This window comes from Coturnix japonica, chromosome 15, assembly GCF_054131305.1.
Source record: "Coturnix japonica strain WE chromosome 15, WE-NBRP24, whole genome shotgun sequence".
In the NCBI taxonomy this organism is placed as follows: domain Eukaryota; kingdom Metazoa; phylum Chordata; class Aves; order Galliformes; family Phasianidae; genus Coturnix; species Coturnix japonica.
The window spans coordinates 4,171,196-4,192,500 of NC_140677.1; the positions used below are offsets into that span (position 1 = coordinate 4,171,196).

The 21,305-nt window shown below is 43.6% G+C and overlaps 1 protein-coding gene across 50 annotated transcripts in view; it reads left to right on the forward strand.

Moving 5' to 3' along the window:
* FOXP1 (forkhead box P1) overlaps positions 1–21,305 on the forward strand; it is a 338,964-nt gene that overhangs the window by 277,231 nt on the left and 40,428 nt on the right. For all 50 annotated transcript variants that reach the window (XR_014934558.1, XR_014934559.1, XM_085516176.1 and 47 more), the window contains 2 exons: positions 684–888; positions 15,343–15,447. Coding sequence is in view for 48 of the 50 variants with exons in the window: in XM_085516176.1 (XP_085372302.1) it covers positions 684–888; positions 15,343–15,447 (310 nt within the window). In the remaining 2 variants the exon portion in view is untranslated. The remainder of the gene's footprint in view (positions 1–683; positions 889–15,342; positions 15,448–21,305) is intronic.

A 21,305-nucleotide genomic window follows, 5' to 3' on the forward strand; every position in this document is an offset into this window, starting at 1 on the left:
TGAGAAAGATAGGTGTGTTAATGAAATAATCATAGTATAATCAATTTGACTGTTAAAATTTGAAAAGCATTTCAGGAAGACAATATGAATTCATAATTTATGTCTAAAAGTGATTAATAAAAACTGTATTTAATAACAAAGCTATTTGTCATCATTTAAAACTTAAGCACAAAATTAGTCATATTGTGGTTCGTGTTGTCATAATAATAAAGCTGAGGGTTTTTTTCCCTCAGATCTCCCTTCCTTCTAAAAGCAGGTTAGGCAGTGTTTACTTTACTAAAAGCAATAGAAAACAAGCTGAAATGAGGAGCAGCCCTTGGCCGCCCTTGGTTTGATCTTGGGGATTTCTGCCTGAGCGGGGACTGGGCCCTCTGCTCCAAAAAGGGCCGAATATAATAATAATCCAACTGCTGATGGGGCTGTTGAGTGGGGTGGGCCTCCTTCCCCCAACTGCAGATTTTGCCTTGGAAAGGTGTTGCAGGTATCACCCCAGAAAACACAGCAGGAGATGTGCAGTGTTCAGGATTAGCCTTTACTTAATAAAAAAAAATTACATGCGTGCAAACACACACACACACAAAACTAACACTAGGCTTTGTTTACTGACTCTTTGATTTAATTACTGTTTGAAGACGGCCGAATTAGCTGTTAATTGATTTAATTATCCAATTTGTTTGTTTCAGGCATGATTCCAACAGAACTGCAGCAGCTCTGGAAGGAAGTGACAAGCTCGCACACAGCCGAGGAGGCAGCCAGCAACAACCACAGCAGCCTCGACCTGTCCACCACCTGCGTTTCCTCGTCCGCACCGTCTAAGACCTCCTTAATAATAAACCCACACGCATCAACCAATGGACAGCTATCGGTTCACACTCCTAAACGGGAGAGGTAGGTGCTGCCGGAGTTCCGTCCACACTCGTGTCTACAAGTACCCAAAGTCCGGGCAGTGTTGTTGGGAACAGTGGCCAACTGCCTTGGCCTCGATTTTGTCCTCCGCGTCTCATTTTGGCGTGGTTGAATGGATTCTCCACTGGGCAGAATATGCTTCTTTTGTTCAGGTCTTTGTGGCTTGTTAATTGGATCAATGTGGGCACAGTTAGCTAATTAAAAGAGCGTTGGATAAGTGTATGGGGGGACGTGTGAAGAGAGTAGCTGCTTTTTTGCATCACTGGTGGTGTTACTCTTGCTGTGCTTTGGGTTTGCGGATGGGAGGTGAGAAGAAATCACTTGGTCACTACAGGCTGTTGTGCCACACGTCATCCACTTCTCTGCCAAATTTCAGTGCCCAGCTCATTTAAGACATTTGCCTTTCTTTTCTGTATTTACTTGCTTTTCAAAGCGGCTGGACTCGAGTTCACCAGGTTTCTCTAAAACAAAGTGCATTTTTTAAGTGCTGATAAAATTAGCTAACTGGTGTTGTTTGGCTTTTGGAAGTGTGAGTTAATTTATACGTGCTAGGCTTGCATTGTTAGAAGAAATGGCTTAAATCAGGGGTTGTCTGTTGATGTGCTTCTCAGCACCAGCTCCGCTTTATTCCCAAGGATGCTTTATTGAAGGTTTGTTTCTTTACACCCCCAGATTTCACTGAGGCGTGTCTAACAACATAACTTTTGCTTGCAGTGAGATAGACGGGCCTGGGCAGCAGGGCTGCAGGCAGCAGCAATGCCGATACTGCATTGGAGCAGAGGTCTCTTGGGGATCATGTGTGCATCCCCACTGGGCTTCTTTGCATTCAGGAGAGCCCCTTCACCCATCTAGAAACGTTACCTCAGACACTAGTGAAAGCTGGGTTTTATGGAAACTGATGGCTTTGTCTTTCCATCCTCCTTTCTTCCATTAGAAAGAGGATAATGGAATTTTTAAGCCATAAGAGTTTATATTTCTGGTGGCCTGAAAGTGGATTGGTAGGGAAGCTGTATAAATACCTCTTATATCTTTCTAATATTAAGAAAATAGTGCTGTTGGGAATAGATAGGTTTTAAAGAAGAGCACACGCAGCGTTTGGAAGAAGTGCTGTGTGTGTAAGGCACCTTTTTCTACCCATTGCAAGGACGTGTAGCAGAACGTTGGTGCATACATTTATAATGCATGTAAGTGTCAAAGATGCGGTTTTCTTGAAGACTGACATGGGATGCTAAAAATCAACTGATGTTTATTAAACAGTTAAATTCTCTTTTTGCTGCATACAGAGTTGAACAAGGTGGTTTTGTGACTCCCCACTAGATTTTTAATCTGTGTTTTTCTTAGTTTATAAAGCAGAAACCCATGCAGTGAAGTGGGTATTCTTACACTGGCTGGATGCATGTGTTGTCTGCTAGTGACAGACTAGCTGAGGAAACAATACGCCATCGCTGTGTAGTTTGAAGTGCGGAGGAAATACATGAATCATATATACCATCAGGAAGAGCTGAAAATCCATGTGTTTGAGTGCTGTTGTGTAATTGTGGCTTGGATGCAATTGGGATCTACAAACAGGGAGATACATATGTTTTTATTAGTAAAGTTCCAAATAAATGAGCTAGGAATGCATAAACATGCCACAGTATTGTTTGAGACTGAATGAGGTTAGAAGACTTAAGATCTCCTGTTGTTGAATTGATAGATGTATTGTTAAAGCTTGTCATTATACTTTACTTACGTTCTGTTGAGTTCTTTTCAATATCAAAGTAAAAAAATAGGTGTATTTAGGAATGCAAATAAGAGGGCTGCAGACTTTGCTTTGTCTTGATTCCGTTTGGTACACTGAAGGTTTACACCATCCATTTGCTGCAGTGATTGAATTACATCTTTACCCATAAGTAGAGCAGGAGACTCCAGGCAGAAGAAAGCAAGCCTACTGATGCACTTAAGGGTTGTGTTGCAGTCTCACCAGGCCCCATGGTGCCTGCCTGCATTTCTTATGATGCAGGTGAAACGCCTCTTGGTTTAGATGTGTTTCTTTCCGAAGGGTTATTTTATGTTCAGACAAGGCATTTGGGGTGGCAGGTGAGCAGGGAGAGAAGCTCAGGTGCATTGCAGTATTGAAAGCCCACAGGAAGTAAAGTTTTAGTTGAGTTACAAAAGGGAGCACAGGCCCAGGCAGAGCTTTGGTTACTTTCTGATCTCAGAGATTAAGACTGGAAATAACAGTGGATCTGGTGGGAACGTGGCTTGGCTGGTCTTGCAGGCAAATAAATGTGTGCTGGTTCTAGTGCCCAGCTAGCTCAGCAAAACACCTGAGCTGCACATACAGCAGACCCCAGCCGCCATCAGGTTGGAGGGGTTGTCAGCTTTCAGTTTGCCATTCCCTTACCTCTTCCCTAATGAACCAGCTTCCCGAGTCCATCATCCCATGATGGAGATGCAGATGCACCAGGGTTGGGCACATGCTGAGCACCCACAGCTTGCTTATTTTTGTAGTGTTTTGTGAGATGTGTGTTGTGCTGCTGCCCTGCATCAGGGGACTTAATGTGACTGATTGTGACTTAATTCACGCCAGCATCACTGTGGGGCAGAGGAGTGATGCAGACGTCTCTGTTGCTTATGCAGCACCATTGGAGTCAGCTGTTAGCTCCCATCTGATAGAACCAAGAGCTATTTATTTGGATTTAAACAACAATAAAAAGCACATAGTAAAAGCTGTAAGTGTCCTAACAGTTAACCACAGCCACATCATAACGACTGCCCGGCAGCCATAAATAATCATATACAGGTAACATTAACTTTTAGGGCATGCTGTAAAGCTGTTTCCCCCCACCCTCTAGGGCTTTTGAGAAGGAGTAGGCTGCAGGAGGCAAGTTGGTAATGTGGGAGTTACTGTCATTGCTGTCTTTGCTGGGATAGTTCTGGCTGTGTTTTATGGGGTTCCTGATCCCACTGGTTCAGATTGTGGGCCCTGTGTAGTAGGAGGCACTTGTCTGACTGCAGTGGCAGCAGAAGTACCTGTTTGAAAGTCATCAGCAGGCAGGAGCTCAGCTGAACATGTTGGGTGTTTTTGCCATGAATGAGTTTTAAGATAGTGGGAGAACTGCAGTGATTGGCTGCTTGGCATGCCCACACATTGCTGTGCCACACCAGCCCAGTGCCATCGTAATACAGGGAGAAGCTTTGGTCCCAGTCAGGTCCGGTGTCCTGCAGTCCTCAAACTGAGGGATGAGAAGTTCCCCTGTATGGCAAGAAGCTGAGGTTGGCAGAAGTCACCCCGGGACATGGCTGTACTGCAGGGCAGCAGAATGCTTGAAAGCAAAAGGCAGCTGCTGTTTGTTTGCATGGGCAGGGGGAATTATGGTGCTGCTCATGGGTTGCATGCGCTCTGTGTATGTGGCTTTCACAGTAATGAAATGATTCCAGCTATAAATAATGGGTTAACGCTTTCATTCACTTGGGCTTTAAATGTATATTACATCTATGCTTTTGCCCCACATTTCGCCCAGTTCCTGTAAGTAGCGGCAGCAGCAGCTCTGGGGTTTGGTGCACAGCAATCTGTTAAGGAGATAAATAATCTGCTTTGGCATGACACTCCTACTCTCCTCTTTAATTTGTCTTACACAAGGAAAATTATAATTAAATCATTCAGGGTAAACCCTTGAGTGTAGAGAAGGAAAAAACACACTTTGGTAAAGATTGCCAATAGAGACCAACTTCCCTGTTGTGCCGTGCGGAGACATTTATCAATATTCAGCACTATTAAAGAGAGAACATTTCGTGTGATTTGTGAGGCGGATGCCAAAGCTCAAATCAAGGCTTGTTAAGATCCTTTCCCCATGCAATCATGGGCATTCAGCATCATTAGAATTCAGCACTGACTGCGTGTTTCATGCTTTGATTTTACTCAGACAATTTAATAATGTTTATTGTGCTGATTATATATATAAATTCACTCAATGCAATAAACATACCTCAGACATCAGTACCCTAAGGGAAATACTTAGTTACAGATACTTGTATTCACTCAGGATAAGCAAAAGTGAGACCATAGCTAGCATACAAACCTCTCATCATCTTATCAGCTTTTGGGTTTCTTCGGTAACAAGCATTTTCTCTCTCCACAAGTAAATAAATGTATATGGGCAGCCAGTTAGGTACGTCTGCTGTGCTTAGCAGTGTCAAGGACAGGACCGTGTCATTCCGTCTTGTCTTCCTTAGGGAAAACTTGATTATTTCTGTAGGAAAAACAGCAAAATCAGATTGATGGATGTGTGATCACTTGAGGTGACCACAGACTTTATCACCTCCTGTGTGCATCCAAAAATCTGCATGTGCAGGAATATTCCTGTGTGTTCAAGAAACCTTTCTCCATCCTCCAGCAATCCCATGCTTGTCTCCTAATTCTTCGTGTCCCTTCCTGCCCTACTTGAGCCTTGCCCTAGGTGAAGAGCCATCTCACAGGAAAGATGGATAAGTGAAGGGATTTTTAAGTGACTAGTTCTTGAGAGTGCTGCAGGAGGAAGGAGTTGGGAGTAAGCTCTGAAGGTGAGTGAGGGGTCAGCATGGCAGCCATTGATCCGCTGCCTCAGCTGAGTGTTTTTTGTTTCGCTGTTGTTATCTTCCATGCCAGCTGATCCTCCATCAAAATCCCAGGGCCCTTAGATGAGGGCATTAGGATTCGGCGCAATTAAGAAGTACAGATTTTGGCCCATTATTAATGCTCGGGATGAAACAGTTCAGCCTGCAGCCCATATGCTCCCCAGGCCTGATCCTCTCCTGGCCGGCATCTCTAGGCAGTCCCTGGCTCATTCTGCTCTGGTGCCAGCATCACATTTCTCAGCCCTTCCGGCTCCTTACAGCTGCCGGGCGATGTGAGCTCGCTGAGCATTGCCCTCAGCACAGCTTTGCTGGGGAGGTTACTTCAGATCCGCAATCTGTCACGCAAGGCCACTTGCTTCAGTCTGTCCAGCAGATCTTCCGTCACATGAGGGTTGTTCTGCTAAACCCTGGGAACTTGGTTCTACTTTATTTGATGTCTTTTTCCCAGCGGAAGATGCTAATATAACCATCTCTAATTACTCGGTGTGGCGCGTGGCCTGTGCCTGAGCGAGGGGGGTGCGATGCTTCCCAGCCCTCAGGAATCCACCATCAGAGAGCTCCTAAATGCCAGCGCTCCATTGGTTCCTGGTCACACGTAGTAATGATCAGTCGTACAACTCCAAACACTAAGCTGATGTATTAGAAAGCACTTAAAATAGATCGGGTGAGCCTTGGCAGACACACAACAGAACTTTTCCAAATTTTAGCATATGTATTGTTTTATTCCTCCATCTGGCCAACAGATCATTGTTTGATATCTGAGTGCTTTGCATATCTCCTCCCTTTTCTTGCAACTGAGATACTTACACGTGTGTTTAATGCAGCTTAATGCTATTTTTACATAGCAGAGGAATAGCTGATGGCTTTCTGTTAATTGCACGTGCTTTGCAGTTAAACTTTTACAAATACGTTCCTGTCTAAATACTTGAAGCCTAATGAAAATCTGTCCTTTTTTATTAGAGGTGTTTATGTAGCACTCTTAAAAAAAGTGACCTGGTTTTGTTTGACCGTGCTGTGGATTCCTGCTTTTCTGTTTCCTCCAAGTTGTCCTTCTTCAGTGTTTTCTTGTGACACCGGGCTGTCCCGATGAGATGAGCTGGGATCTAACGAAGGGCTGTACGATATCTTACTGTACGTGTCTCAGCCTGAGAGCGAAAAAGAAACTCCCTTAACAATGCCGTGAAAGTTGAGAAGTTAGGTGGCTTTTGTGCAGCTATTTTCTCTGCTCCTCAATAAAAAGCAAGCAGTTAGCCTGACAGCTGTTATATCATGTTATATCGTGCTGCTAAGATATTGAGTAGCATTTAAAATAAAACGCCACCATTAAGCTGTATAAACTTTATCCGTTTCACTATGGTTTAATGGAAAGAAAAAAAAAAAAAAGGAGTTTTTCAATAAAATGACCTCATTTTTCCCAGGTTGTAATGTTCACTTTACAACTGTTTTTCTTTAATTCAATTTATTTTACTTTTCTTTTTCTTGGCATCCCTTTTTTTTCTTACGGTTTGGAGAGGGGAGATCTCCCCACCGAGCATCTGGGCACAGCTCAGACCCCTTTTCCTCCTCCCTGGAGATCCCGTGCTAATCCACAGCTCTATTTTTGACCCTCAGACAGACTCATATATCCAGCACAGTGTGAATGCACTGAAATTCGGTCCTGGGGATGTGCAGCTCTTCCTGCTGCACTTGGAGGAAAGTCGTGTTGCGTTGCTCTCATTTGTGTAACACCATCAGGTACTTCTCCATGCTGGTGAGGTGGTGGGGGCTCTGGTTTCTCCTGTGTGCTCAGGGAAGGCGTATGCTCCCTGCACGGTGTATTCCTCTCATTAAAGCAGTGGTGTGAGCCCGGGCAAGGGAGCTGCTAATAAGTGTCACAGCTCGTCCTTTTGGGCTCTGTGAATGCAGGAGATAAGTATTCCTTTGGGAAACGGTCTCGGGAACTGAGCAACAGATCCGCCGGCCAGAGAATTCTTTTTAACTGTGATTTTTTTTCCTTTTTGTGTGTACTCAGAAATAACATCGTGATGGGCCCTTAAATACCATTTCATACACAGAGCACAATTTCCACAGCACAGGTGGTGCTAATATAGGACAGTCCCCCAGGCACTTGTCGCCAGGAGTTGTACAGCTTGTTCAGTGTCTGCATCCATATGGCAATCTGTCCCATTCATAGAAAGACATTGTAGCTGTGCCTGTGGGTGCTGTGGTCAATGTAGTGTAAAAAGTAGATTTTAACTCTCGGCAACCTATGTTCTGCTGTTTGTTTTATGGTAGGATCCAATTTATAACGTGGGGGGAAAAAAATCAGCTCTGAGCGAATTCCAGAACAATCTTGCTGGCTGCAGTTTGTGTTTATTCTTGGAGCGCATGGTTAATCAGCAGGTGCACCAGCCCTGCTCCCAGCCCCGCTCTAATGAACAGTTTACAGGAAGTCTTGCTCGGAAGAAACATTTTCGTCCTTGTTTATACCATGAATTAACTCACAAGTTGCAAAGCTGTAAACGATGTGAGCTGGCTGTGCGTCTTACCTCTATTTCTTGTTACTTTTTCATTTGGGGGCGTGTGTTTCCTGGCTGTGCTGTGCTAGGGGAGGATGCTGCTGGTGGCTGCCCCTCAAAGGGACAAAGTGCAGCACATGGGCCCTCCCAGAACAGGGGACTGACTGCTTGGTGTTGTGCAATGGTTCGGGAATAAGCAAGAGAGAGTGATTTATGGCTGCTCTGGTGTCTGTCATTCCATTGCCAAACGTTCTGCTTTAGTGTGACTATTTGTTATGCCTTTTAGTAAACACAAACAAATAGGCGCCTAGCACCTGCAGCAGCATCTGATATTTACGCTACCTGTATGATTAAGCATGCTTCCCTGGGGAAACAGGCGTATGTCCTATAGATCTTTGTGCTTTTGCAAAGCAGCGTTTGTCAGAGGGAAAGCGAACAGCGGGGAGAAATCAGTGACTTGACCGTACTTCTCCCTTAGAGTCACCATTTATCATAATTATTTTTACAAACATTTTCCCAAATGGTGCTTCTTCAGCTGCCGCAGGACCGTGGTGGGGAAGGCACAGCGCTGAACTGTTGCTCCGTATGTGATGTGACAGTCACCTTCTGTGCTGGCTTCGCTGTGCCTGTGGGACAGTGGTGGAAAATACCCAAGTGCGTAATCCGTGCTAATCGTATCTTTTGACGTCTCACCGGTTTGTGGAAGGCTGAAGGGCTTCCTCAGCTCCAAACGTAACGGAATATAATGGTGTTGTTAAACAGGAATAGCTCTTGTTTCCCAGTGTGTAAGTTTAAATGTAACAACGGCATATAAATTACAGTAAAATAACGTTGGCAAACAGGATCTTTGTGCAAAGTATGTAGGCACAGTTGTAATTTTACACCTCAGTCCCATTCAAGTTGGAGGTCTAATCCTGTGTCTTTTTATCTCGCGTGTGTTCTTAAAAGCGTTGCTGAATCAGGGCCAGAGCTGTGGCAGTGCCCCCTCCCTTTGCCGTGCGACTTGGGCCTGGAGGGAGGATGGGGTTGCCGTGCTGAAAGTATTGCAAAAATACAGGCACTCCAGAAAGTGATAGAATCACTTTTTTTTTCCCTAATTAAACTAAGATACCGAATCAATCCATTTTCATCTGAATAAATTAGGAGACTGTTCAGAGAGGAATCAAATGAGCTTTAACAGGGATAAGTAGAAAGTAGCCCAGATAGGAAATAAAAATTCCAAACTGCCTTCTCAAAATGACGCGTCAGCCGCTCAGCATTGGTTGTGTGGGAAATGGCTGAGGCATAAGCTGGGTTGGGAAATGGAGATGGGCCGGGCCGTGGTTAAAAAGGTGAGCGCGGTCGCAGGAGGTGTAAACACATGTGTTGCATCCAGAGTCCTTCTTTTTCCTTCTCTCCATTCCGCAGAACCAGTTAAACCACAATTAGAGTGTGGTGTACAATTGGCCACTCTCTTTCGGAAAGGATAAAGAGGAGCTGGAGCAAATACAGAGGAGAGCAGCGAGGGTGATAAAGGAGTTGGAGGGAATAGGCTATGAAGACAGATTAAAGGGAATTAAAGATCTACACCCTGGAAAAATAGAGGCTCTAGGAGGATGTGATTATGGTATGTAAGTACATGAAGTGATGCTACAAAGAGGAAGAAGGAAAAAAATGGTTCTCATTAGTTAGCAGTGCTGGAATTTCAAATCCAGCGTTTCAAATCATGTGCGTCTGGGTGTATTTGATGTACTTTTCACTACAGCACTGAGGCAGAAGGTTGAAATAAAAATAGGAGTTTTAAATAGTACAGAAACTTGTTAATGCTAAATTCAAGTGCAGGGATGGAATTTCCACCTGATAGAAGCGATGGATTCAATGCTGTGGTTTTTTTTTTTCAAATAACCCAGTGATGCACTCAGCACCTCCGTGGCTGTGGTGTGGGGCAGTGGCAGTTCTGGTGTGGGATGGGAAGCAGGGCTGGCCCTGGAGGAAGCACCGAGTACAGTCAGAGCACCAGAGGGTCATAATGTTGATTAATAATCCAAACCATCCGTTCGTAGATTAAAACCAGAGGATGATGTGTTTAATTATCCAGTCTGGTTATACTCCTTGCAGTGTGCTGTGAGGGTGGGGGTAGAAGAGCAGGGGAATATGAGCCAGATTTTGTCTCGGTGCCACTGCAAATGCTCCAGCACTGCTCGCAGCAGGCAAGGAGAGCAGTGCGGATGGCAGGCAGTGACTCTTGGCGCGTTGCTGCTCTTGTGTTACGGCAGCAGTGCTGAGGCTTTGTCATTTTTTTCTGCACAAGTCTCTGAGTTAGCACACACCGATTAAAAGAGAGGATCTCAGCCTGTGGGCTGCAGTTTTAACCTGATTTGTCTTAAATTGGTGTAGTCGTTTAAAACGTAACACACTACTCCTGTTACTTCCAATAGAGCTTGATGTAAAACACGAGCTACTTCTAGCCCTCGGTCTGGATGTGGGCTGAAGAAACGAGGAAGGGGAGAAACAGCCTTCAAAAGCAACCAGAAACGTGCAAGCCTGCAAGCTGCCACTGGCCATGCACATCGACTGCCACCTCCCTGAAAGCCCTCAGCTCAATGCTGAGCTTCATCCTGCAGTGGCGAGGCATTTCCCCTGCTCAGGCAGTTCTCTCTTCAGATCAAATACCTGCGCTGTGGCTGATGCTGTCACTGGGATGGAGGCATGAATATTTAGAAGTAACCCAGCCGAGTGTGTGACTTCATACTCTCCTTGATATATATTTTTACCTTGTTATATTTTATTTGGCTCACGGATTAGGGAGGAAAGGGGTGCCAAGACACCCTGGTATGAGTTCAGGAGGATTTGCACAAGTGCAGCTTCACTGCAAAGCGCATCTTTACTCAGTTGATCTTGTCATGAAGAGAGTATCATGCGTTCGAGTACAGCTGTTTGCTTGTTGGTGGTGACTTAGGAATCAGTTGGTACAAGGATGTAATCACTACAGTTTCCATTTAGATTTTAAATGCAGCAAACGTCTCTGACTCAGAGAGTCTTGGCATTTCCACCAGCGTTATTCCTTCTGTGCCTTGTGGTGAGGGTTCGAGCTCCCCAGGCACCATAAGTACTGCAGACCTGGCTCGGTTTGGGTTGTGCCTCACCTGCACTGCTGTGGGATGGGGTTGGGATGTTCCCATCTGAGCCCCGTGCTCCCACCCAGAGCTTTCACAGCAGGTGAGGTCACTTCCCCCCGCCCCAACAAAATAAAAATAATAATTAAAAAAAGGCAGCCCTGTGAAATCTCTGCTCAGCCCCTCTTCCTAGAGTAAAGCAGGAGATGTGCTATTGATTTTTTCAGTGTGCAGGTGGCTCAGGCATGTTCTCTGCTCTGATAAAACACGAGCAGATGCTTCATAACTGTAACAGAAAATCAAGGATGCTTCTCTACATCCCTGACTTCCCCCAGCATTTTGGCAAAGATCATTGGCCCAAGCAGACACAGAAGAGAGACAGTGGAATATGAACTGTGTCAGCATCATGAATATTTAAAATGTGGTCCAGTGTGTGGCATGAGTATTACTGCCGAGGCTTCTGCTTGCTTGGTTTTCACATCCAACCTTGGCTTCTTTGACAGTGTTTACAAGCAAAGTACCCAGTTTCACCTGGTTGGTTAAGTGTGGGTTGAGTTAAGCTGTCTGGAGATCCCTGGGCTTAAGAAGCAGTGTGCTGTGATGAAGGCAGAGGTGAAGATCCCTCTCCCTTGTGCAGACGAGCAGGCACTGGGAGGTGTGTGGCCTTTGGCCCAGCCTGTTCCATGTAACCCCACAGCAGGCTGTAAGCAGTGAGAATTAGGTGGACCCTTACGTAGTTTGCAGCTTCCCACGTGGATTTCATTACTTTGTTGTATGTCATGAATAAGCTGACTTACGCAAGAAATTTTACTTGCCAGAGGCGTTTTTATTGTGCTTTGATGTAATAATGCCGTACTGTTGCATTATTTGGAATTCATTCTATTGTATGTTAAGAATTTGGTGTGCTAATAGCAAGGAGGATGAAAAGGACGTATTCTTAATTGTACATCATTTGTTCCTTGGTTGTGTTGATACAAAATTGCTTCCACTGCGAAGCATTGCATCACCAGCACCCAGGCAGGGAAGTGGGTCCTTGGGAAGGAGAGGGTGACAGAAACAGGGACTTACTCCAGTGTGTCATTAGAAATCAAGCCAAAACTTGCTTCTGCTTGCCAGTGCTCAGGTCCTCTGAAAATCTGCCTCTGCAGTGAGACCAAGGATGCGTCCAGAGCATAGAAACTGAACTTTCATGCAGACTAGATGTAACATCATCAAGCAGTCAAAAAATATATTTGTATTGTGCCAAGAGAACTGTTTGTTTTTTCCTTTGGTTTAAAATCTTCATTTTTCTCCTCTGTTTGCTTAAACGTTGAGTACTTAGATGAGTTAAAGGAAAACAGAGTTCCCCATCGATTTCCACTGGCTGTGCATCCTTTGTGCACTATATCCGCTCTGGCACGAACTGCCCTTTGTTTTGTTTTGAGGTGCTTCTGAAGGCTCTACCAGCCAACAAGTGGCAATCCATAACATCTCCAGAAGTGAGATGGATAAAATAGCAGTAATCTGATAGTGACACATAAAGGTCACCAGAACACACGACTGAAAAGCCTGAGTGGGATTGAAGTAACCAGCTTCAGAAAGATGCTGCCCACTGAGGATGCCTGCATTTTTCTTTAAATAACAAGAGGGTTGTTGTTGTTGGTTTTTTTTTTCCTTCTTGAAGTGACTGGTTTTGGTGAGGTTAAGTAGTTACTCTGCTCCCTTGCATTGCAGTGGGAGCTGTATGTAGGTGTTAAGTATGTTATGCTCAGTGTTCTGTTAGCAAAATGACCTTTAAGTTCCTGTTTACAGCCAGCACCAATCTTTCTGGTTATTGACAGCACTAGGCTTCGCCATGCTGAGCGCAGCATACAGTTGATACTCTCTTGGTCATTCAGTCATTTTCTTTGGACACAATACCAGGGTATCATGTCCTGCGTAGTTTGTCTTGTCTTGTGCAAGATCCCTGGAAAGAAAAGAGATTTGCACTTGGATTTAAAAAATAAATACTAATCTCGGTAGGACTCTTTCCGTTGACTTGGCCATGGCCTTCAGGCTCTTGTGGAGAAACTTTAAAAAGCCCTGCTGGGGGTTTAAGCCATGTGACTGACGATGATATTATAATGAGATTTACAGTGCTTAAACCCCACAGGAGGCCGACTCCTTACTTGGTGTCACAAGGCATTTCTGTGCTCGTCTTGGTGTGCGGGTAACGCTCAATGTGTAATTTAATGCACTAACGTTCTTTTGGGTTCTGCCAAACAGACTGAAATCATAACTCTCATATATAGTCCTTAATGGAGTGTTAACATGAAAGCCTACTTCCTCACACTTCTCTTTATTCAGAGATAGAAGCAGATGACAAAAATCATTATTTTCTGAATTCTTCCCCTCCAGTGTGCATGGAGGGCATTTGATCCGCGTGCCTGTCTGACTTCAGCGGACAGTGTTCCTTCAGCCATCCTCCTTCTCTTCCAACCAAGGGGCTGAGCTGGGTACTTCTCTCATTTACTTGCGAGGAACACATCACTCCCTTTGTTCTTTCTGAAAACTCAACAGATAGAGGCTCTCCCAACTCGTGTGTTTTAAAAAATGGTTAAGTTGAACCAGCGAAATACTCCCTTATGGAGAAAGTCTTTGTAAGTCTTTCCAGCTACGGTGTTTCTTTAGGAAATGAGCTAGCCGATACATATATTTATGCTTGAAAAACTATTTGGAAACTGTCAGAAATAAGATTGTAATGAAATAATGAATTCATTTCAAGTACGTCTCACAATACCTCTTCCAAGTCTGTTCTGCACCTTTTTTCTTGTAGAGGAATTAAGAATTTTTTTAATCCTTCAGTTATCTTCAGATTGCTGTTGGGCCCAAACAGTATCCAACAGGAATTTCACAGGCAACTTTCTTGCATCTGGGTTAACATGTTGGGTATGTTCTACAGCTCTATCCAGTGCATAAGAAACAATACGAGAGCAAAATTTTGCTACAGTGCACAGGCAGATAATGGTATGGAAGGAGAGTAAAGGGCATTTCCACATGTGTGTAAACATAAAATGGCAGAAAGTAGGTGTTTATCCATAACGTTACCTGTAATCTGGGATAAAATAAGTCATAAAAGCCACACCTTGAGGCTGGTATGCATTCATATCCTTTGTGTATGTTTGAAGTTCGTCATATGGTACAGGCATACTGTTGCAGAAAGATTTGCTGTGGAAAACAGATACGTGTGCAAGCATAAAATAGAGTTTTCAATATTATTTTGACAATTTATGTTTAAAAGTCATGTAAGGTTTTGGAAGATGTTGCAAAAATAATTCCTTTACTTAAGAAGTTTCCTCACAGAAGTTGAATAAAGAAGATATTTTAGAATATGGTTCATCAGTTAGTGTAACAGATACATTTCCCTGAGCACCACATGGCCTGGATCAAAGCATCTCATGACTTGGATCAGTGCAGCCAAATCATTACGTATTGATTGGAATCCCGCTGAAGGATTAACCCCTTAGTGTTCATACGAATTTCTTCTTTAACCCTGGTTTCAGTAGTCAGAAAGCTCAGCGACATTCCTGCCAAATCTTAGCGAGGTTAACAGCCCCCACTAACCCCTCGTGCTGAGGAATCCTTTGATTACACGGTTCCTTTTTTTATGATGAATTTTACATTTGGAAACATTGGTGAATATGTTTTGCAGGGATGTAGGAAGGCTGTGCTTGTGTAGAGAAACAGCCTGCAAGAGGAGAAAAACGGAACTGAAAAGAAGCAAAGAACAACAAAAAACCCACGCACAGTAAATAGATAATGTGGTGGGAAAGCCAAGGCTTGGTGCTTTTCCCCTGGCTGTAGCGGGGTGGTGCACCTCGGGCCCAGTTGTGCCGTGTTCTAAGAACACATCACTGTATGGAGACGACTTCTCTTCCCAATTAAGTTGAATTGTAAATTTGCAATATTCATACATTTCTCAGCAAAATATCAAGCAGGATATTAAGTAGGTCTGTCAAATGATTTCTCCCCCGTCCGTGTTAATTTAAATTCTTTACAAAGCTTTTAATTAATGAATGAAATGTAGGAGGATAGCTAAGTAAGAATGACACGCTTCACTCTGCAAATGGTATTTAATTCTGTTTTGAAAACCTGTGTGCATAGTCAGGTGGGTACCATGAGATGTTAGGGATGTTTCAGGATCTGTGGTTTTACTCTTTGTGAAGAATAATTGGTGCTGTGCCTTTGGTTACAACCCTTTTCTCTTTTTTCTTTCTCCCCTCCAGTTTATCCCACGAGGAGCACTCACACAGCCATCCGCTCTATGGACACGGCGTATGCAAATGGCCAGGCTGTGAAGCAGTATGTGAAGACTTCCAGTCGTTTCTAAAGTAAGAATGGATTTTTGGCACTTGCATTGTAAGGAAAGCATGCCTTGAAATGTTGTGCGCTGTCACTCACCACGGGCCTGATGCAAAGCCCATTGAAGTCAACTGAGAGCTCCCTTTCACTTCAGTGGCTTTTGGATCAGGCTCAAGAACATTTTAACAGGGGATGGTGAATTAGCCCCATGGGGAAAGTATGGTCTTGCTCAGTGTATTACTATAAAACAGATAGTTTGTGATTCTGCAGTTTTGTTTTCTTCTTAATTTAGTTAATTTTTAAGTTGCAGTATTGATAATGCAAACAATGCAGCCTTGATTTAACCTTGATTCCAGTTTAATTTAGAAATTTAGTCTTAAATTAAGTCCATAATTGAGCAGAATTGCAGAGCATCACGTGAAATTTAATTTATGTCAAATAAGTAACTGATGAACAAAGTCTGCACTACTAAAAATAAACTATAATTATATTAATTGGGCCCCTGCAGTTTGCTGCAGACCTTTCCTTGCTGCCAAAGAACACAGTTTTACAGGTTGCATAAACAGTGCATTATGGACTAGTACATGGTAATGTGTGCATCCCAATGCAGGGAAGGACCAGCAGAGCTCTAATAACTTACACATGGCTGCTTCACAGCTTAATCATCAGCCTCACCCTTCTGAGCTGTTCCTACTACAAAAGAGTTTTCTGTCTGGGTAGATCTCCAGGTACACACGGGCTTCTGGTGTGTCCAGGTCCTTGTGTATTTGCACACTGTCGTCTTTGAAATGATGCTGGCTCTTCACTTGCTGGATCTCAAAAGTGATTGTGATGTAAACGCACAGAGAAGCAAATTCACCCATTTACAGTGGTGATGCCATGAGGTTAGTCCACAAAAACATATGGAATATATCGGGGTAGACGGGTAGAATTGGTCCCAAAACATTCAGCTGTGTCTTTTCTTTTTGTGGCAGTTCCTAGATTTCCATGTGAGAACGTATAGCCAGCAAAGAATGTTCATTAGGTACAGTTAGGTTTTTGCTCTCAGAGCAGAGTGGGCGAGTTCTGCTTCCATTGGTGAAACCCTTCTGAATTCAGTAGGTGCTAGTCCTAGTATAAACCTATATTACAAGTCAGGAATGGTACAGTAATGAAAAGGTTCTCATTACAAGAGGATTACAAAATAAGAAGGTACTAGTCGTAAATTTCCATGAAGGGTGGCCTGCCTCATTTCTTTTAATTCATCCTGTTGTTCACTTAAGTGAAATAAATGCTAATCTCTCCATACTTGCCAGCTCATTCATATTCATATGCCATACCATATCATTTAGACCTTTAAAACAATTCTATTTTTTATTGCAGTTAACGCAAGGGAAAGGTGCTATGGTAGCCTTAATTACTGGAGCAATGCATGTCGTTGAGTAAGGTCAGGTGGTGCCACCTTTGCTTGCTGTGGTAGTCCTCTGTTGTAAAGCAGATCTCCTGGTTTTAGGAAGTTTTTTACAAAGCATTGCGCAGCTCGATGTGACCATGCGTAGGAAATAGAGCAGTTGGTTGAGTCGCATGGTATGAGTGGAGACAAGATTGGTTTATATGGTATTCAGCAGAAGGCTTGGTAGACCCAGACCACGAGTCCATGTGGAGGAGGCGTGGGGAGCCATCAGTAGGGGGGAGTAACTGGAAAGCCACTACAGGCCAGTCTGGACTTGAACCTGTTATCAGCAGGAAGCTGATCTTTTTTCTCAGTTAGACCCTTCTAGCAGAAGTGTGTCTTTCTTAAGCCCTCTAGCTCACACCTGTTTTCTCATTATCCAGAGTCTACAGTGTCCAAAGTCCTTTTGTTCAGAGTGATGCTTAACCCTGAGCGAATGCAGAAACAAATGTCCTGAAGGAGCAGATTGACACTGTTAGGAAGCGAGCGTTTCTTTGTGAAATGTTACTGTAGCCTTCCAAGTCTCCTGTGAAGCATCCATCCTTATGTTATTGACATCTATCAAAATTCATTACTCGGTGAGAAGATAACAGGTAGAAGCTTGAAGTTTCCTTCTGGTACTTGTGCAACCCACAAGTCCCTTTTGACAGGCCCCTCAAGAGAAAAGCTCTTGTTTACAAGTGAAATACAGCCGGGGTAGCCATTCAGCATTGCTTAATTTCACTTACCTTGGTAAAAAAACAAGGCCTGTTAGAAAAAGCAAAGAGAAGTTACATGTGGAATGAGAGCCTTGTATGCCAATAAAATGATTCTACAGTTAAAGGAGAAAAAAGGACTCGCAGGTCTAAAACATGGTTTATTTCTTTTCCTCCTGAGGAAGAAATATCATAACTGTTGGTAAATCAAAAACAGAGATTTGACACTCTTCTGTGATCATTCTGTAGTGTTTGTTCCCAAGGTGAGGTACACCACAGGGCCCTTGATTTCAAAGATAAATACTGTACAAATAACGATCCTAGTTGTCTTTCACTCACAGCCAACAGGAGGATGCTTATCAGAACCAGCAGACACTTGAGCTATTGTACGCGTTTATTTCCCTGTTTCTTTTAGAAATAAGTTGCAGTTTTAGCGTTGTTTTTTAATCTGTCAGCCGCTGGTTATCATGTGATGTGGCATCAGTTAGAGCTAACTGATAGCAGCGGGGGCAGCTGCTAAGCCTAATGAAACAGGAGCACCCCGCATGGTCCCCAGTGCTGCCCGAACCTAAAAACACAAACACGGCCAGTGGCACCGCTGTGACCTGGTGGCCTTGTGCCAAGCCGTGGGGAGCAGGGTGGAGGCTGGAGGGGCACACGTGTCTTGTGCCTGTACCAGCGCCCACATCTCAGTCGGCAGCAAAGAAGCAATTAGTAGCACAGAGCCACTTTCCTTTGGATCTACCTTTGATTTCATTTGCATGTCTTTAAAGGCCGTTGCAGGGAGAAGTGTGCCCCTGTATGTCAAGTTGTTTAGGAAATCGCTGCTGGAGGGAGGGTGGTTTGTTCAGAGAGGTATCTAAGCATCCAGGGCAGAAATTGAAGGAGGAGATGGAGTCTGCTTTTATTTTCCCTTTTATCTTTTCGTTGCTGTTATTTGATTGCGGTTTAGGTGTGTTTAATCACGGCTGCGCCATTTTAAAATCAAATATAGTCTTTAAATGAGAGATGCAGACCTTTGGAGAGATCCGGCAGTCGGTAGTGCAGTGATGCTGGCAGTCTGCTTTGTGCGCATTTAACTGATGAAACCAAGGAGAGTTTATGTGAAAGAAACTACTAAGTGCACTCCGTAATGTTTTCACAAGTGTTTTTATCATGGTAACATCTTGTTTACTTTAGTTGCCTGCCTAAAACTACTTGGAACATGTTAAGAAAACATTTCGAGAAAGCTTCTACAAAGAGGCTTTTGTTTAGCAGCAACTGTGAGACTGCTCAGCTCACAAAGGTGTTAACTTTCAACCCCTTAAGCACTTCCACATGAAATTCCAGCAACTATGTTTGTGGTTTTGGAAAAACAAAGTGTATATTAAAGAAACCAGGTATATGCTAATACATGTTGAAGTAGGCCGGAAATCATAAATTGTTTCAAAGGCATTAATTGCTCTGTCGTTTGCGTGTCAGAATGTGCTGCAGCCAGCTCATCTCGCAGGCATTGGGGTGGACTGGGGAGTGGGGTGGCCATACTGGACCCTGTCTAGACCCCAACCTCCATCCTCCCCATCCAACAGGGGGCCTGCAGGCAGTGGGGCTGCACTGCCCACGGTGCACCCGGGGAAGAAAGCCGTCCTTCTAGTTCACAGACCGTCACCTCTTTCCGAGCTGCTGTTGGGATTTCAGTGCTACAGTTTCTTTTACAACATCCTTATTAACCTTTCTGACATTGTGCGGAAGTTCAGGACCTCTCCAGGCGCTGCAGGAGGAGGCCGGGTGGCCCAAATCCCACAGTGCCCTCTAGTGACACCTGGCATGTCGGATGGAAGGCTTTCCAAAAGGGAGCCCAAAGAGTGCCCGCATGACTGCTCTGACGTCCTCTGTAGGTACTGACACAAATGTTTTTGCCCTCCTGGTTCACACTTGTGTGACTGGAGAAGCCCTGCTGCACGCCGTGCTGTATTTTGGCACCAGAAGGCACACACCGGGGCACATTGCCTTGCAGTGAGTGCTGCATTTCATACCTTAAGGTGCTCTCCGTTTGTACTTCACGTTATAATTTCCGGTGTGTAATCAGAAAGCATTACTTAAGAGACAAGGATCATCTTTGTTTCATACTTTTATTGACACTGTCTACCATATTACTGCTATGTCTAAATGGTAAAATTTATTATTAGCAATAGTGTCACAAAAGTCTGAGACAGCGATTTTCCTTTCAATAAAAGTAGTTAAAAACCTTTTAGAAAATCCATAATTTTGATTGCTGGTACTTCATAAATGTATAACTGGTACTTTTTAGCTGTCTCTTTAGGGAAAAATGAGTTTTATCACCTGCAGTACCTGGGTTAATGAAATTGTGTGTTGGAATTTAGCCAGAATGAAAGATGAGATCATTCGGTGGCACCGATGTTGGCAACAGGTCTCATAAAAGGGTTCGGCTCTTTTTAGAGAAGAGTCATCCGTGTTTTCCTTTTTTTTGTTGGTTTTATTTTTGAGGATGGAGGACGCATTCAGCGTCTTTGTCCCTGTTTTAGTTTTTGTGGTTGTAAGATTTTCATCTGCTGTAATATCCCAAAGCCAGCGACCTAAAAGCTTCCAACAAAGGCCAAGGGAAACACGGCAGTGTCCGTCAGTGCCTCGCGAAGGAATTTTCTTGCCTCAGCTTTCAGCTCCAGTTGCTGTTGCAGCCCTTTAAGAATCGCGGCTCTCAGCTCAAATTTGAAATAATGCTGCTTCTTTCTCATGGTTCTCTGTGTTTGATTGTTTGTGGATATTAGCTGTCCAGGAAATCCCATACTTACAGATATAAATCCAAAATGATCTTGTTTTTCCGCAGCCAGCCCAGGATGTATTAGACAGTTATGATGATTTGTTAATTTTTGGGACCTGTATTTATTTTATGTGTGCCGTATGCTTTCAAGGAGGGAATCGACTGTCGAAATAGGCTACTTTTGTCAAAAGGGAGGCTCTTGACTCTTTCCTTTTAAGCCTTTGCTTTCTTTACTTTTGGAGAGTTCTGTGTGTGCACCTCCATATGGTGGTAAACAAGGGCTGCATTGTGCCCTGACATATAAGCTTAAACCCAACCCTGTTATTGAAGAATCTTTTGAGATGTGTGAGCTGGGATTCTTGAAAGGCTGTCAGGCTTGGGTGTCGGTTTGAAATGTGCCTTGAATGTATAACTCTGCTTTCATTTTAATAGTGCAATATTTTTTTTCTTTTTTTTCTTTTTCTTTTTTTTTTTTTTCCTAATGTAATATTAATCGTCACCCATTTGTGGTGAAATTTCTTCCTCGTGTCTGATGGAAAATAATTAGATTAAATGTATTAAGTGAGAGGAGGTTGAGCAGAGAGCCGGATAAAGATATCCTGAAAACAAATAATAAAACCAAGCTTCTACCTGCAGTCCCGTTGTATCCTCCGGAATAGGATTTTTGTAGACCCACTGCTGCTCCTGCACTTACTTTCAAACCCCTGTATAGGAGATGCTGCCAGTTTTTGATGTCTCAACTTGTGGTGGTTACATGGATAATAGAAGGTAGTGCAGCCTTCCAAAAAAATTCTTTAGATGGTAATTAAAATCCAGAGCTGCAAAACAATGCATATTTACTGTAGCCTTTTTATTATTATTATTGGTGTATGCTAACAAGCTTTTATATTTGCATCATTTGAGGTCTAAAAAGTGACACATGCCAACATTCATAGCCGTTCCTGATGTCTCCACATTTTCATAGCCTTTTTATTTCAACGGCATTTCAGTGGGCTGCAT